The sequence below is a fragment of the Notothenia rossii genome (assembly GCF_949606895.1).
Source record: "Notothenia rossii genome assembly, chromosome: 8".
Taxonomy (NCBI): Eukaryota; Metazoa; Chordata; class Actinopteri; order Perciformes; family Nototheniidae; genus Notothenia; species Notothenia rossii.
Window position 1 is genome coordinate 33,652,147 of NC_136906.1, and position 19,176 is coordinate 33,671,322.

At 39.2% G+C, this 19,176-nt stretch overlaps 1 protein-coding gene and 1 long non-coding RNA gene across 2 annotated transcripts in view; one reads left to right on the top strand and one right to left on the bottom strand.

Annotated features, from left to right (window-relative positions):
- Nucleotides 1-19,176, top strand: part of LOC307017354 — a 527,538-nt gene that overhangs the window by 7,317 nt on the left and 501,045 nt on the right. The window lies entirely within an intron of this gene.
- LOC307015304 (sterile alpha motif domain-containing protein 3-like) lies at nt 1,117-4,049 on the bottom strand. Its single transcript, XM_079643819.1, has 4 exons — nt 2,909-4,049; nt 1,992-2,161; nt 1,801-1,893; nt 1,117-1,602 (listed from the first exon to the last, which is right to left on the bottom strand). The coding sequence occupies exons 1-2, from the start codon at nt 3,851-3,853 to the stop codon at nt 2,111-2,113; spliced, it is 996 nt and encodes a 331-aa protein (XP_079499945.1). The 5' UTR covers nt 3,854-4,049; the 3' UTR covers nt 1,117-1,602; nt 1,801-1,893; nt 1,992-2,110.

Here is a 19,176-nt window from a genome sequence, read left to right on the forward strand (position 1 = left end):
TATACCACTTAAAAATAAGAAATATTACTTTTGTTACTAAGAGTTCATACTTATTATACCTGTGTAACCTTTCACACTATAGCTGTGATCATGAGCTATGGCAGGGCTATTCAACTACACATTCAGTTGGGCCAGATTTTATAACTACAAAATTCAGCTGGGCCAGACATTCAGCGGCCTGTAAAAAGCGGGTAGTGACACATTTTAAACCAACACATATTACTGCGATGAAAAACATGCAATTTGTATTCATTGTTCATCTAACAAAGGTAGGTCAAAAAGTGCATAAAAACACAACAAATTAGCATTAATTTAACAGAATCTGAAAAAAAGTGCACAGTTGTAGCATTACATTTGTTTGCTTTAGAAGTCAAATATTCAGGTTTTTCTTTTTTTAACCAGGCACATCACAAAGTGCATTTACTGAATACAATAATAGCAGTCTTAATACATTTCCTCACATATAAAAAAAAGTGCGAAAGAGCTCCAATACAACACAAAGAGGTAGTACTGTAGCACACTGTAAATCGTAATAAGTTGACTTTACTTAACAAAGTTCAGGAAACCGATTGCCTCAACATTTCCAAGTAAAGTTAATCATTAATTTTAAGTTGTTTCAACTTAAAAGTACTGAGTTCAGGCAACTTATGTCATTACAGTAAACTTGAGTAGACCCAACTCAAGATCATTCATTACGATGACTATAAAAAGTTAGTTTAGACAACTAAAAGATCTGAGTTATGTTAAATTAGCACAACTCATAATAAAAAGTGAACCTTACTTGTCAAAGCAGTTCATTTTACTAGGGTAATATCAGGAAACCGATTGCCTCAACATTTTCAAGTAAGCTGAACTTAAAATGTTAAGCTGTTGTAACAAACAAGACATTTAAATGGTAATGATAATCACATTTTATTTGTTTTGTTAACAAACATATTTGGAGAGGCTGACTTCTGTACTTCCATCAGAAACATTTACACATTTATACAAACATACTCTGTGTGTACTGCAACGCCGCCTTTGAAAAATAATAATAATAATAACAAAGAAAAATGTATTTTCCAAAAGAGTAAAGGTCCCAGTGGTAGGTGCTCTGACTCAATACATCAGGGCATTTTTGAGGCTGACTTCTGTGCTTCCATAAGAAAAATGTACACATTTATACAAAAACAAACTGTTTTAAACTCTGTGTGTACTGCAACGCGGCCTTTGAAAAAGAATAATAACAAAGAAAAATGTATTTTCCAAAAGAGAAAAGGTCCCAGTGGGAGGTGCTCTGACTCAATGCATCAGGGCATTTTTGAGTGATTGCAGTTTTGGTTTAAGGGACTTATGGCCAAGTGAGAGCATCACCCTTTGAATAAATTCAAAACTGTTCTTTAGTTGTTGAGGGTATTGCAAATTTAGGGCGTAGATGAGTCCAAAAAGTAGGCACATGGCATCTGGGAGAGTATTGATGCCGTCCATCACCATTTTCCCTTCCAATATGATGGCGATTGATGACGGTGCAAGGTGGAGTGAGTCAGGTGAAGCCAGGCTGTCTTCAGGGATGACTGTAAGGATCCCGATGGAGCTGTTGGAGATGTCCGGGTCATCACAATCCTATAACATAGGCAACAGTAAAATTACAACCACAATAACATTTTAAATGCAGAGTTTACCTTGGCCTGCTGAAGGCCCACTTTTGGCCAGTATCATAACAAAAGCTAAAATATATTTATGTAACACAAGGGACAGGATAAAATAGATTGGGCGTCCTGTGGCCTAGAATTTAAATAATGATGAAAAAAGACTACTTACAAAGCAAGTCTTGAAGAAGTCATTGTTTTCATCACCCAGGATGACAGGAAGGCCTCGGAGGACTGCTGTTCGCTTGCCATTAACATCTGTACCCTGAAATATATTGAAACACACATTACTCATAAGTGGTGAAGAATAATTTGTTAGCAGAAAACAAAAAATGTATGTTATTTGTGTATGAAAAAACTTACCGCTGGTGCCACCTGTTGCAGATACCCCTCAAGTTTGCGAACGACACTTCCCCCCTTGGATTTAAAGATGTCAAAGAAGCGGGGAGTGTATTTATCCAGTTCTTTGAAGAATTCTATCTTCAAATTTTTGCTCGACACGCGACAGAATTCTGCCACAATCTATGGGAAAGCTTAGACAAATTTAAGATTTTAAAATCTCATTTAAAGCCATCTTGGTCCTACATTAAAGAATAAAAAACACTAACATAAATGGTGCTAAAAGTAAAGTATGGAGGCATTATTGTAGCAAAACTATTAAACGTGTATCTTAATCTGTGTGTGCGTATTCAGATGTGTTAACGTATAATACAATCAGTAAATATGTTCTGAGATTTTTGAGCATGAACAGGAATCTTCAAATGTGTATTAAGATTCTATCTGAGATTCTATCTATCTCCAAAACTTAAAATACAGACAAGTGTCTTTTTACACAACTTTTGCAATACTTTTCCTAGAAAGATTTATAAATGCATGCAGCAATCAACAAATGTGTCTGGGGATTTGTCAAATACACATTCACAAATCTTAGGACACATTTACAGATTGTTTTAAAGATTTCGATATATGATGTTTTGATAGAATAATGGCCCCATATAAAGTGCTTTACAAAGAATCATGTCACTTCAGTAGGACAATTTGAGACAATCAGATATAGAAGTGTTGTAAATCTGTATATCTGGAGGGCTTTGCAATACTAGTTTCCTGCCCAGTGTAATTGTTTTGTGTTGCTTTTGTTTGAGCAGACATTTTGGGACTCTGAATTACAATAAGCAATTCATTTTCCCCCCCCTGTGTTTTGATAAAATGTGCATAACCAAAATGATAAAATGATATTCGAATTTAAACCATCCTAAAACAGGTAAACAGTTTCAAAATACCTGACTTTCAGCAAAGAGTGCTGGCCATCTTTCCATGATGTCCTTTACTGGTGGTTCCAAGGTCACAAACTCCCTTCTTCTCAGGGCAAAAGTAGAGTCCATGTTCTTGTTTAACAGAGTGGCATTTGGAGATCTTTTTTTCATCTCTTCCACAAGTTCCGTTATTTTGGACTCCATACTAGTCTCATCTTCACCATCAGGTAAATTGGGTAGGAAGTTCACTTCAAACCGCTTGGGTCTTTTGAAAGGTCTTTGAGGCGCTTGGCCTTTTCTTTTCCCTTCATTTATGGCCACATCATTACACCCAGCTCGGCGTAGTTTTGTGCGATAATTACCCATTTTAAATTTGACGCTATTTTTCCAGCCATTACATCCATTGGAGGAGCCTGGTTCAGCGAGACATGGATGTTTTTGAATAAGAGCAGTTGCAACATCAAGGTATTCTTCATCACAGGGATATGCCTTGAAGCTGTAAATAGACTCAGCAAGTTTTTCGAGGATCTCATGCTTCATGTCCCTGGGCACTTGTAGATATTTCTTGTCCCTCATATAGAGGAGATTTGCTTGGCGTAATCTGTATTCAATGTCTACAGGAAAAGAAGGAATTTCAAAGTTGTCTGGCCATGGAGACCTTGTAAGACTTGACCGACTTTCGGCGGAGGAAATAGACATGGTCTCTGTGTCAGCAGTGCTTGGTGTGGGTGTTGGCACCAGGGAGAGGATCTTTATGGTGGGTTGCTCAGGCAGGTCAGCAATGTCAGCCAGGTTGACGAGTGCATTGTTGAAATCTGGATCCTCATACTGAAGGCAGAACTTGTATTGAAGACCCAGCTTGCCCTCAAGCTGTTCAACAAGTGATTCAAGTGTCTGAGGTTTCTCATTCAGTGTAATCTTCCTAATGTCACCGTCATGCACAATTACTCTTAGAATGGTCCGTGTCCCCATTGTTTGTTGTGATTCTAAAAAAGGATTACAAAAAATGAAGTTAAATTCCTGTTTGATACTTCAAATCACATCCAGTCAGCACATAATATAATGTCTAAGGGTCACAAATGTTCTGCCTCTAATTTTGTAGGCTGCCAGAGGAAACGGGTCATTCAGATCACACAACATGTGCACCGAAAGTGATGACCCATGACTGCATAGCTCATAAGAACGCAGGTGCTCATTATACCATGCTGTCAGATGTTCGCACAAAAACAATACATCACTGTTAATGACAATGATTTTGTCAATTTGCCTGAAATCTGGTAGAGCTGAACAAGCACCAACAGACACAATCATATCTGGACTGTATGTGATGCCTTCAATGCTCACAGATGATGCAACAAAGACAGTGTTCTGAGCTGCATTCTTCTGTTTCAGTAAGTTCTGAATATTCTCTGGGAAAGATGAAACCAATGAAACTGTCACCTTGTCCATTTGTATAGAAGGTTTGAAAAATGAGGAGGAATCCACATGGTATGCCATCATTCTTTGATGCCTGACAGCCAGAGTTTGTGTGACGTTTTTGAAGTTTTTTGTGTTGCGAATGACTTGTTTGAAAAATTTGTGTTTGCCTTCAAAGCGCATTGTCCACATGTCTCTGAGTGGCCCATGTATTCTCATCAGCTGTGGATAATGCTCAACAAAGTGGTGCTTGGGGCGCAATCTGAAATGAGGAAATACTTCTAAAAGTAAGCCTCTATGCTCTGAGATCTTGGCCTCGAGAAAATCAATAGAATCTTCCGTTAATCTAAATGATGCTGCCAGGTCTAGTATGTCCTTCAAAAGCATCAACATTTCCCATGTTTGATCATTCTCTGGGACATCAAATCCAATCATGAGTGGGAGAAGTCTTGTCAGGGCCCAGTTTTCATGGGCGTTCCCGCCGATGGTACCTCTAGAAGCAAATGTAGCTGGGATGGTCTGAGGCTGATCAGTTTTGTCAGTGAATTTGTAAGGGAAGTTTTTGATGGCTTCATTCAAGGACTCAACAGAGATGTACTTCTTGGAGATCAAATCCTTAATACACAAAGACATCTCAATCGGGACGATACCCTCCAAGAGGTCATGCATTAGGTCAGGTGGAAACCCAGTGACGGTGTGGAAATGTTCCAAATTCTCTCTTAAAACACAAGGACCTTTAACCCCATACTGTTTTACCAAAGTTGGATCCTCTAAAAGTTGAGAAACTTGCATGTCATGATTCTGGCTGGTTCTGCGCTCAAATTCTCCTGAACGGACCTCTTTCAGCTGAATGTCACTCTTCTTCACCATGCAAAATCGGCAAGGGTGCTCCACTGTGAAACATTCCTGGAAACCAGCCAAAGAATGAGCCCCTAGGTTATCAGCTGACACAGAGTACAGTTCCTTTCACACACTCGCCTAACTGTTCAACATAGACACCGTGTTTTTCAAGAGTAACCAGGTCTTTTAAAAGTGGGTGAAGGACATCAGCATAGCCATACTGTTTGACTGCACTTGCTCTGCATAACATTGCTAGCTGAATAGAGTGAAGAGAAGATCTGTGTTTTGCCGGAAGATTGGCAAGGACCCAATACACACCACACAGTTTGTGTTTCTTTCTTGAAGTGCCCAGAGGATTGGCTATCTCAAAGTCATCAATGTAAAGCCTGTTAACTGTGTTCGTTATTCTCCCGACCAGGAGAGAAGCTTTAAAATAGGAGACTAAATGGAGTCTCTGTGAAAGTTCAATTGGGTACTTTAATTAAAAAAGGCGCGGTAGTGTTACAGACAGAATATTGTTCCGGCAGAAAAACAGCTGTGATCTGGCTCTCCTCGATAGGGAAGAGAAGAGACTGGATCTCTCCTCCGGTGCTGTTTATATATCCTCTGCTGGCTCCTCCCCGCCAGCCGGCTCACCTCGTCTCCAATGTCCGTTATTGCATTTAAACAGAGGATAGGTTCTTTTCACATTCAATATATGCTTAACACGCCGTTTCTCCTCATATTCTCTTTCATCACTTTTCATTTAACACATTCTAAACGCTGTAATCAATACTCTAAACAATACTTCTCGGCTCGTTTGGTTTCCGGTCATTCCGGATGTTGTCACATAATACTCTCGTCTGTAAACAATAATGTATTCAAATAAACTGTACCTTCATTTAATATTCAGCATGGTAGTATCTCGACATCTATAGTTGTAGTGTTAAATCAGTAGGCTTCGGTTTGCACCACTCCATATCATTTCGCTACTAAATTCACCTCTTTAGGAAATCGTATATTAGCCACATGCTAACCGTAGATGAAGGATTTTCAGAATAAAAGCTTAACTGCTTGTGCACAAGAATTTCTGGTTTTTCAGTATAAAAGAGCATTAAAACTGACGGCATGTTTAAACTACATTTCCCCATTAAAACATTGATTTTAATTTCTAACAGTCCCTCCTTACACACCTAAAAGGTGTGTATAATACTGAAATCAATGAGTTCTTCATCTGAAATTTGCATATTACATATCTCATATTAACAAACATACAATCAAATGGAATGGTTTTACAGCCGGCTTTACAAAAATACAAAATAAATTCTTGTCTGTGTTCAAACATAAAAGTTTTCCCTTGTGCATAACTTATAGTGTTTACATTCAATATCATTCTTCAAAATAGCAGCAATGGCTTGGTATCAGAACATTTCTTCGTCCCTCCTTTCACAGAAACCGTTCTCATACCACACTCAGTGTTAAGGCACTTGTTTTTACAAAGTGAAAAGAAATAAACCATTTTAGAATAGCAATAAAATAGTAAAGTCAAATAAAAGAGACCATCTTGGTATAGTATAAAATAAATTGAAAATAAAAATACACTATCTTGGAATAGTATAAAATAAATTGAAATGGATTCACTCCATTTTAGCATTTTATTTTGCTCACTTCTTCACATGATTTCATAATGTAAAGAATCACATCAGCTGGACATTCATTGATCAATCTCATCTCCGAACATCCATATCATTTAAACTAACTCATCATTGTCATCAACATCTGAATACGGGGGTGGGTCGTCTTGTTCTGCTAGCATTTGTAATTATCTCCTCATGAGAAATTTACCCTCCCTCCTTTCAGACCATTTAAGGTATGAAAGTAATATGTTCTCTAGAAGGGGCCGTCGTGATCAATCGGTACGTTCTACTCTGGGGTACGGCATTCTAGACAGTCATTTCTGGGAGAAGATTTTGGTCAGTTACAACAGTTTTAGAGTTTCATCACTTAAAAGTTCCTTCTCATTACTGGTGGTCTGTTCTAATGCAGTGATAAAGTCCCTGAAATGGTGTGAGAACCAGTGGAATATCAATAACTCATTATACTAATTTATTTTCAATTCTTGTCTACTTAAATAGCTATGCTAACCCCTTTAACAGAACCTTGGGTGCTAGAGCATGTGATAATTACTCCCTCCTTTAACAAGAACTTTAAAACAGAAGTCATTTCATTAATGGTTTGCAGTTCAATTCAGGAATTTACACCTATGGCAGATATGTTTCTCCTTTAAATAACATCTCTAAAAGTCAGGTCATCACTGATTGAATGGATGACCTTTAGGAGCTGGTGGCGCTTGTCTTTTAAAACTCATACTCTGGTGCCGTGCGCTCCCTCTGAAGCTGCAAGTAAGATTTAAAACATCTGCAGGGTGGGTCGAGCGACCCCTTCTCCCTGAACGATATTTGTTGTAAAATATGCACCATCACAATGAGTGATCCAAGGCCCCCCATGTATTACTCCCAATTATATTAGTTTTTTTAAATTAAAATGTGCAATCTCTCTTTTGTCTTTTTAAAACTCTACATCTTGGACAAAAAACAACTGTTATTTCCACCTTAATCTTCCCTCCTGAGGTAATAACCATGCTACAATGGAGATATCAATACTCTAGATTGGAATACTATCTTTGGCTTGGTACTAGCTCTACCTTTAACATTTTCCATACAAATAAAGTAACAAATTAAATCTTACCCACATTCACACATGAATAAAAAAAAACTCTTAAAGAATAATTTGTTCATATGATGAAAAGATTGAATAATATGTTCTACCCTCAGTGTGTTTTTAGGGTTATTTAATAGTTTCCTCTTTCTTTCTTTATAAATTCACCAATTGATTAATTCATGGCTAATAAATATTTTTCTTTACGTATTTCTCGTTGGTGAATAAGTGTGTTTATGTGTAAACTCACTCACTCCCGTTTTCCTTCTAACCCCCTCTGGTTGTCAAGCCACGACCCCCTCACGTTCTGCCGGACCATGCCAACTCCTCCGTCCTGTCCTCTTCTCCGTCCACCTTCTCCTCAGTCCATCTGCGCTTGGATCCTTCCGCTGTAACTCTCTTCAGTGTCCCATCTGCTTTGCATCTCATCTCCTCCTTTACAGTCTCTACTGGTTGCATGGAGGGCGTATTCTGCTCTCATGTCCCACACTCTGCTCTTGTGTCCAAATCTTGTGGCTCAGCTTGGAACTTCATGTCCTGTGGGAGACCGATGAGAGTGTGCCTTTTTATGTAACCTGTAGTTCTAGATTCCTCAGGTGGAGATGGTTCTGGATAAAGTCTTGTCATTGTTGGTTCAGCTCTGCTTCTCTGTCTGTTCGATGGAGGAGGAGGAGTCTTCCGTGGTGAGGTCTTTTGTCTGCTTGGAAGTTGGGGTCGTAGCGTTCTGACAGGCGGAGAGATAGAGAGAGAGAGAGATCTCGGGACGCATTATCTATAGTTAACACACTGAGGTAAAATAAATCCAATCTTTCCCACTCCATTTTCCTAACCATACTATCTTTCTTTGATGTTAAATGTCATCTAAGCCCAGTTAATGTTTTCTAATAATTGTACCATATCCCTAAACATTGTTTTCACCCACTGTAACATGTTTACTCCAATTAACTCTTTCAGGAAACCACTTTCTTCCATAAATTTAAATACCTAGTTGCTTCAAGCACCACATATTTCACACACTATAAAGGAATGTCTCCATATTTTCTCCATCACTTTAAATCTCACTGTTATTTAGAACATAAGTAACTTTGGTGACTGGACATATCTGCAATGTCGCCACTGTCTGCTAGGAAATTTTGTTCATAGAGTTTGTACGTACAAAGCTGTACTTTTGGGTTAGTAGCCTGTGTACTCTTATCCCTAGGGGACCCCACAATTGGTTTGGCTTTGTTCTCGTCATCATCTCTATTTTATCCCTGGTTGTGTCCGTTACAGAATTTAAATAATGAGTCCAAAAATAACATACAAAAAATTGGACTCTTTTTCAGATGTAAAACAAAAAAATAGGTCTTCACATTAATGTACAATCTATAGACAATTTGTCTTTTGAGCTGTTTCTATCTTTATCTTATTTCTATTTATTGTTTTGTTCCAGCTCTGCCAAATCAGTCCTAACTCCCAATAATGTTCTGGAAGTTGCCAGTGAAGGGTGACAATGTGTGAGGTGGTGTCAATTTGCTCCTTTTTCTTTACCTTTAAACCGGAGCGCGTGTGAAGTTTGTTACAACCTTTCACGCTTCCGTCCACCGGGGATGAGCCCACTGTCTTTTGTGAACTTTCACCCTCACCCAATCACCTGGCCGAACAGGAGTCTCTTCTGGTGTCTCGTCTGGTATCTCTGTAGTTTTCCTAGCCTGCTGTGTAGACAAAACTTGCATAATATTACTCAGAGTTCTGACATATTCATCCACTTCTATTTGTCTAATATCTCAAACTGGACCACTCCCTCCTTGGAGAAGGTCCAAGCTTCAGCATACCTCTTGTTGTTTTATGACCTATTGTTGACTACATATTAACTACGTCACTGAAATCAACATATCTGTATAATCATGACACTCCCTCCTTTGAGCATAAAGTGCTCAATTAATATTGCAATGATTACCCTATTCTGAACAGGACATGTAAAACCCATAACGTTGCATTAAATAAATATAACTTCTCTGTGTACCCACAAGGCGTACAAAAATATCATATGATGTATGGCTTTCTGATGGCATAAATGCATATTCACAAAACATTTCCCATTAGCACTTCTAATAGTTTACTTGTTTCAATAATGGCTTTGTTTCAATAATGGCTTTTGTCATGGCATTATGCATCATCGTTGCTGCGAAAAACAATACCCCTGGTGTCGCTAATGCGTCTCGATAACTCTAGGATTAGAGGATTGGTTGACACTGCTGAACTAACATATGATAAAATAATCTGTCTCCAAACTGGAGGGAAAATATGAACTATTCTCACAGAGGGTGACCTGCATGAAGGGCTGGTGCTCCTCACTCATAATGAGATATTGCCTTACGCACTACACTATAAATCAGTAAAGTTACTCAAGAATAAATAAATAAAGACTGATTCTTGAAACTGTTGTAAAAACCCTACAACTTCTTCATCAGTGTTATGTTATTTAATCTGCGGCTCATGCCTTAAAACAGATACTTCAGACCGATTATAAAATTGTGTTTATGAGAAAAATGTAATCCGACTCCATAAATCACATAATTGTTTGATTAAAAACTGCACTTCTGGCTAAGAATAAATGAAGTTCCCCTTTAAACACAGCCCCGGTCTTCTGACGGGGTCTATCTATGTACTGGCTGGAAAATGTTGGGCCAGTCTCTGTCGCTCCGTCACATCTTGACCTCACTAGTTGTGTGGACACAATAGTTTTCTGTGTGGGGGAACAACATCACTTGTAATCTGTATCCTTCTCATAATTACAAAAATAGTCTGCTAAATGTTCTACTCTGCTACTTCTAATTGGTGGATGCTCTGTGTAAATGCAAATTCAAAGCAAAAGGAGCAAATTGAATTTGCATTTCACGAAATGGCGATTGCCCTGTCTTTGTTTTTCCACATGTGGGGTGTAAACAAGATGGCACCCGATTATTTCGCACTCTGACCTGTAGACAAAGAGATTTGTCCATGCGGCTCTCAGGTGGGAGTTTAAACAATGGCGAGGTGATCTTTAAAGGAACCGTAACAAAGTAAACCACTGGTGTGGTATTATAAACCCTGAAATCCAAGCCAAAAAAACACTTAGTTTAAAATAACAACATTTCTATCTAGCTTACTATGAAAAAAATGGGCTTTATCTTATTGATATCATCACTTAAAGTTAGGAACCCTTACGCACTAGCTATAAACCTGTTCACGTAATATTTGACTTTATAGTCGACTATGGTTAACTGTTGCTATTTGGACACGCCAAACTGGGACTAATATGGAGACCTATCAGCCACTGATAATAGACCGTCGTCTTATTACTGCACTGCTGCTGTAACTCCGATTACCGTAACCCACCCGCAATATCTTTTTTTAAACAGAACAGTTTTAACCACTGATTAAGGCTTAGACCTTAACCAAGCCTTTCTTGAAAAGGACTTTATTTAAAGCACTGACTTCGGTCTTAACCCTTAGTTGATTCACTATGCCCCGCTGGTTTTCACTTACTCGGCCCTTAACCGATTCGCTATGTCTCCAGATCTTAACAAAAAACCGTTAAATGGGCTATATACCCTTACGTCATAGGCTAAATAACTATTAACGTAACAAGAGACACCCATGTGAAAGCAGCAAGGCACCTATCCGAAGTACAATGTCCACACACTATATATTTAAAATTCAACACCCACACGTGGTTAATAGCATGCAGGGTTAATGGAACAAAAGAAAGTGTGAACTCACCCTGCTTGTGACAAAACAACGCCTCGTGGTTTTAGAGTGATTATTTGATCAATTTGGGTTGTTTTAACATTAAAATGCACAGCTATTTTCAGGATCAGCCGGCTGCCATCAAACACACAAATCTAACTTTGCCTAGTTTAACTAGTGAAGAATCTTTGTCATAACAGGCATCTTCTTACCGATTGATTTGAGCTCTTGTGTGTCGAATGGCTGCAAGCGTCTCCAGGAAACAGCCGGTTGGTTTTCTCTCCTCGGTCAGCGAGATCACGTCAGGGAACTCACCAGATTGTTAACTGTGTTCGTTATTCTCCCGACCAGGAGAGAAGCTTTAAAATAGGAGACTGGTGGAGTCTCTGTGAAAGTTCAATTGGGTACTTTAATTAAAAAAGGCGCGGTAGTGTTACAGACAGAATATTGTTCCGGCAGAAAAACAGCTGTGATCTGGCTCTCCTCGATAGGGAAGAGAAGAGACTGGATCTCTCCTCCGGTGCTGTTTATATATCCTCTGCTGGCTCCTCCCCGCCAGCCGGCTCACCTCGTCTCCAATGTCCGTTATTGCATTTAAACAGAGGATAGGTTCTTTTCACATTCAATATATACTTAACACGCCGTTTCTCCTCATATTCTCTTTCATCACTTTTCATTTAACACATTCTAAACGCTGTAATCAATACTCTAAACAATACTTCTCGGCTCGTTTGGTTTCCGGTCATTCCGGATGTTGTCACATAATACTCTCGTCTGTAAACAATAATGTATTCAAATAAACTGTACCTTCATTTAATATTCAGCATGGTAGTATCTCGACATCTATAGTTGTAGTGTTAAATCAGTAGGCTTCGGTCTGCACCACTCCATATCATTTCGCTACTAAATTCACCTCTTTAGGAAATCGTATATTAGCCACATGCTAAATGCTAACCGTAGATGAAGGATTTTCAGAATAAAAGCTTAACTGCTTGTGCACAAGAATTTCTGTTTTTTCAGTATAAAAGAGCATTAAAACTGACGGCATGTTTAAACTACATTTCCCCATTAAAACATTGATTTTAATTTCTAACAAGCCCAAGGACAATCCGGAGGGTTTCAGTTTTAAAGAAAGCCTTCTCACGATAGTGTGTGCCATCTCTATAAGTGTTGTATCCATCAACAGAGGCATCTTGACTGAGAAGTTTTTCTAAAACATCAGCTCTGTTTAACAGTTTTTGTAACATTTCCATGATTGGCACATAAGTTAGTGATTTTGATTCTTGTCCAAGCTTGTATTCAACTGGCATCACTAGAGGGAATTCCTTTTCAAAATATGATGCTCTTTTACAAGCTGTGGAGAGTGACCTGCCAGCATCAGTCATTTTCAGGAACTGGTTATTCTCTTTGACAGCATTTGTAATCTCCCTCAAAACAGAATCACTGTCAGTGACACCATGTTCATCAAGAATGTTCTTAATGGCATTATGCAAAAGAGGCTCTGATAAAAGAACAATCTGATTCAGATGTTGGATTACTTCCTGTACTGCAATGTCAGATATATGCAAGATTGCCTGCAGTTTTAGAAATACAGAGGCTAAATTGTGTTCCAGTTGATGCGTTAAATCATCCAGATTTTCAATTTGAGCCTCTTCCTCATTTTCCTCTTGAAAAAAAACGATAGGATCATTGTGAAGAGCCTCATCTTGTGGTGCATCTTGAGACAGATTTGGATCTGAATTGTAAGCTGCACTGGTCACAGCAATGTCAGGCTTCAACTTCTTCTGTCTTGGATGACTATGTTCTTTACATTTATGAGCATTAAATGTTGAGTACACATTGCTCTCAAAAGTGCAGTTTTCAAATGGACATTTCACCATTTCCTGTTTTTTAAGATGTTGGCGCAAATGGGTGAAGAAAACGACTTCTGTACAGGGTTCTTCAAAATCGCAAAGAGGACAATGGTATATCACAGGGATTTCACCAGCTTCGCTCATCTGCATATCATGGAAGTGATGTCTTGTTAAATGGACTTTCAAGGCATTAAATGACTTGAATGAACACAGACAATCTTTGTAGAGGCATGGAATTGGAGTGGTTCTGGCATAGCTTCCATGTTTTAAGCGATAGTGCTTCAATAGCTGAGCCCTCTTTTCACAAGAAAATATGCAGTACTTACACTTCCAATGCATGTTTTCTGTCTCTGAAGATCAATACCTACAGACAAAAAATTGAAAAACACAATAAGTTAAACTGCATTCAAACTATACAGGGTTTCTGCACAAATTCTGAAATGAATTTTCATGCATTTCCAGACCATGACAAAATATAGAATAACACTTTACCAAACTAATAATGCAAATAAGGCCTGTAACTATGTTAGAAATAATTTAGAAATGTTTTTTAATATCGTCTTGTGTTATTTTACAATGTTTGAAAATATACAATCCGCCCGTATATATATATCAGTATGTAGTTAAATGTGACGTTTTTTAATTGTAATTAAATTAATTCATTTATAAGGCAGCTTGTGTTAAAATATTGCATGTAAAATATTAGTTTTTAGTGTTTTAGGACGCGGTAGGGCTGTGCGGTATGACAACAAATGATATGATGGTATTTTTCCGAATTATAACGCAGTGTGTGCTCTCGTGTGTGTGTCGGGAGAGGAGCCCCGCCCTTCAGAAACAGAGCTGAGGAGAATGTCTTTTTCTAATTTATTTTTTATATATGCAAATTGCAACTGAAGTAATCTATCTACGGTCACTTTATGCATTGAACATGTGCTCTTTTATTAAATAAACTAAACGCTTATGTTATTTATCCAATTTATGTGCATGTTTCAGTGTCCACTGCATTGCTTTGCACGTTCTCTCCTCAGCTCTGTTTCTGAAGGGCGGGGCTCCCCTCCCGACACACACACACACACAAATGCACACACTCACTGTCAGAGACAAGAGCGGAGGAAAGGAGGAGAACAACAAAGTGTAAAAAGTCAAACAACAAAAGTCAAAATCCCGTTTGTGTCCCACACACTTTCAAATTAGTTTATCATTATTTGCTGAGCCTCAAGCCGTCATGTCACGGAGGAGCAGGACACACAGCCTGCCTAAAACGAACGTAGCTTGCACATTCTAAAAATAGCTCACTGATGATGATGAGCAAGTAAAAATTGTTAAAGAGCAACTTGCAGGTTAGAGACACCAGTGAATAAATGTGTAGGAAAATGATGAATACGCTAGATTTTCAAAAAAATATACAGAAATATACACTACAGTGACATCTGGCGTCGTTTTGGCTTTAATATCGTCTGTTAGCTGAGTTTCTTCCCGTGAAGTGGGTATGCATCATTAATAGGTTTTTAAATGTTAAGAAGCCCTCAGACGCTGTTTTTTGCAAGATGTTGCATCCCGCGGGGGCAACCCGGCTTAACAGGCTAAAGTGAGAACAATAGCAACGCCTAAAATGGCGGTAGAGGAGAGTGCAGCAGTGGCTAATGTGTGCTAACAGGGAATGCAGCAGTTGCTAAATGTTTCAACCGTTAACGAACATGCTGCTTTTGCTTTTACACAAGTTTTCTTCAAATACATTTATTTTACCGGAATTAATTCCACGGCATATGACCTACATGACGGGCTAACTTTCTTAGCTTCAAAGTTAGCTCTTAGCCTCTTACCTTATAGCCTTACCACGATTTTTACTTAAACGCGGTAAAAGTCGGTTTTCATCTGACTAAAGAGGATGACTCATTACAAAAAATAACGATAGCTAACCCTGAATGATTTTGGCTAACTTCCCAACTCTAGCACAATATTGTTTGTTAAAACGTACCTTCTCATACGGCTCTGCTTCTCATGTCCAGACTCTCGACAATGCTTTCTTCCCGCTTCGTTCCATGACCCATGACGTCGGTCTGACGTCTCTGTGGCAAACTGCGCATGTGTAGTCGCCGAAGCCTTCCGAGTTCTGTCGAGTTTCTCCGAGTGGTGTCCACGTGTGTTCAAAGAGAGCTGCTCACTCATACTTTAAAGTAACGGTTACTTCAAGCTGATGAGTTAAATAACTTCTCTCACAAGAAAGTAGTTTTAACTTTGTTATATTGAGTTAAGTTAACAAATAATGTAGATATCAGTTGATGTCACTATTTTGTTTAAGTAAGGTTAACAATTAAAATTTACAGTGCAATACTATTTTTTCACTTTTCAAGTAATAACAAAAAAATCATACGTTTTGGTCACATTTGTCCCAGACACATTACAAAGTGCATTTAAATGAATACAGAAAGAACTGTCAAACCCTTCAGTGCACAAACCCATAACAAGGGATACGGGTAACTATATGAATGAATACTACACTACACGTCTACTATAGTAAACTAGGTGCTTACTACTGTATCACCTCATTTGTGATTTGTCATCGCTGACTTTCTCAATGGGAGAAGGGACATTTTTTGTTTTTAACAAGAGCAGTGATTTTTGGCTCATAGGATGTCAATGCAATCCTAAGACATTGGTGAAGAGTGCTGTCAGTCAGGGAGGAGCGAGTGCTACTTTTGATTGAGTTCATGTGTGAAAAGCTTGATTCACATGTGTATGTTGATCCAAACATACTGAGCACACAGATCGCTACTTTCTGAACTTTAGGGTACTGCTGTTTTTTGACATCACTCCAAAACTTCGCTGGCCCATTAGTGAGCTGCATGTCAATAAGTTCCAGTGTATATTTCCCCTTGTCGATGCAGGGGACCACTTCCTTTGCTCTGGTTGATACGTCCCTCTCTATTGCAACAGTGAAGGGGTCTCTGGCAAAGCCCATCATCACCTCTGTGGGCAGAGCAAGTCCTAATCGACCGGCAAAGTTCTCTTTCAACCTCGCAATGAAATCTGTCATCACATCCGTGATTTGTGCCGGAGATGTGATGTGTTTGGGGAGCGTCGGAAAATGCAGCATCCGACCCGTGCTCAAGTCGGTCGCGAAAAGGTCCAGCTTGACTTGGATCTGCTCCACAAGATAAATGACCGTTTTGTCTCTGTTTACGCTTCAGAGTTGAGAGAGACATGTTTGAGAGTTGCTATCATAGGACCACCGTTACTAGCACCACTAGATGCACTTTTAAAAAACGTGCTGCGTTGTGGTTTGGTGGTTTCTATGCAACACGGAGTGTTGCATTCATGGTCTGTACTAGTGTAGGAATTTGGCTACGGGAGGCTGGGCCACTCGGGAGTTGGTTCTGGGCCGCATCTGGCCCGCGGGCCGCCAGTTGAATAGGCCTGAGCTATGGGCTTTGTAGATACAGGTCCCGGGGTGAATCGTGGTGCAGGGGCCCTTCTCTTTTTGACCACAGGGCGATGCACGAAGATGGTGGGTATAGCCTCTGCTCTCAGCCTAGTCTTGCCCTTTTTTGTCTTGACAAACTGGTCTGCATCAAAATGTGCCTGCGGAGTGACTTGAGGTTACTTCACACAAAGAACAACTCAGTTTTGTCTGCCCACATACATATTCCATAGTGGTTGAATACACAGTATTAGGAAACACTTTATACTTACTGGACATGTTATACTCATTATACTGTATACAAAATATGACCAAGAATGTGAGACAACTTTATAGAAATTCATATCACATCTGTTACTGATGCCATTTGTCATACTTTGTTAAACTCCCAAATAATAAAGTTCCATAACTTCAGTTGGGAACAAAGACCACACCTTATCTCCCCAAGGCAATTTCCCATCCAATAGGTGTGCTATATAGGTGTGTATAACCCTTTCTCCTGTCTGTTACTCCCTCTTTCAGCACAAGAACCAGAGAGGGATTCAATGGAGCCTGAATACCTGCACTGAGACCCTCACCCTGCACCCTGAGTCTCAACTCTGTGTTTTTCAAGCCTTTCCCTGTTTTTTTGTATTAAACAAAACATTAAGCTTTCCCAATGGTGTGGTTTTCGTTTTGTGAAAAAGTGCAAATGCAGTGTTTGTATATAATTACCTCACATATTCTTTTGCTGTTGGTCGTGAAATTGCTCCTGCTGACTTGAGCCAGCCATTTTTTCCTGCTCTCTGTCAGTGGGGAAGCCGTACATTCATACTCCTTTCTCGGAGCGATTTGAGCATCCCCAGGCAGCACAGCAAACCATGGTGGCGACTAGGAGGCAGCACAGCAAACCAGGACAACACGGAGGAAAAGGCACAGACAAACTGCATGATATGCTATTCAATGTTTATTGAATTCCATGTATTTGCAATGGATGTTCCTAAAACAACACATTTAACATCATCATCATGCTGCTGCTGCTGCTGCTGCTAGTCCTTTGATAGTCTCCTGTCCTTTCTGAAAGCAATAAAGATGACATTAGTCATTTAGATAACTTGTGTCCTCAATTACCATGGGATTACTGAAACTACCATGAATTTAAGAAAATGGTAGAAATGAATCTAATCTGAATTTTGAAGCATTCCTTTAGATCCCCTCCCTCTAAATATATCAATAAACATTAGAAAGTGATGCTCCTGACTACCATACAAGTTTAAGAAGATAATATTGGTTTGAAAGAATTCAAAGCTATAAACAGCAACAGGCTCTTTAACCAAGGCACTGTTAGCCTAACATGTAAACTAGTTGTTCACACTAATCCTAATATTATCACTTAATATTAGCAAATTCTATTTTATTTTTTAAAACATATTGATGTAAATACATACACATATTGATTTGTTGTATAAATATTGCAAATCAAAACCTTTATTCACTAATAATTACCAAAAATCGTAGTTCTATCTTCTTTTATCAATGCATTCACATTGCCCGCCATGAACTTCCGGGGAACGATCCTCGTTTGCATGAACCACGTGACGATAACCGTTTTTGGACTTCCGTTGTCGTAACTCTTCTATCTATATGGCGCTGGGCCGGGGTAAACTGCTATTGGGGGGCAGACCTCACCTCCTCTAGGGGGTTCCTCACCTCCTCTAGGGGGGTCCGGGGAAATACTCCCCCGGGAATTTTTTTTTAAAATATTGAAGTTTAAAACATCAATCTGGTGCACTTTGAGAGCAACATGAAGAGATCTATGGATACCTCTCTCAGCACCCATATGAAACAGAACTGTAAACAGATTTTCTTTTTCTTTATGGATATTTTACAAATCACTCCCCTTTTAAACTGTATTCTTGTTTTACTGACATACTGTATAGTAGGCTATTTCATACCTGTTTTTCATTTGTTCTCTTATTGTTTGTATAACTATAATGATCATATGAAGGTGTGCCGCGGAAATAATCTTTTGAATAATTTGTAACAAAACTGTTCTAAACACTGAGAGAGTCCTTTAGCTCACCTGAGCCCCTCAGTCTGACAGGAGAGGACTCTCCTCCAGGTTGTTGTGGAAACAGCTCCTTTTGTCCGTTAGTTAGTTAGTGCAGCTAGCTAACCAGATGCTAACATCACAGTCCCCGCTAGCACCGGTCCCTCTCTCTCCCTCTCTCCCTCCCTCTCTCCCTCTCTCCCTCCCTCTCTCCCTCTCTCTATCACACTAAATGCGCTATTGCCACACACACACAGAGCCGAGCTTGAATGACACAAGCACACGTGTATTTCCATGCAACTCTCTGATTGGTGTGGTGTCTTGCCTC

Bases quoted from the DNA above. Each gene is read 5' to 3' on its own strand.
- LOC307015304 (XM_079643819.1), bottom strand. From the start codon at position 3,853: ATGGGGACACGGACCATTCTAAGAGTAATTGTGCATGACGGTGACATT. The intron at 2,162-2,908 runs GTATTTTGAAAC...AATTTGTCTAAG, and splicing joins CACTCTTTGCTGAAAGTCAG to CTTTCCCATAGATTGTGGCA.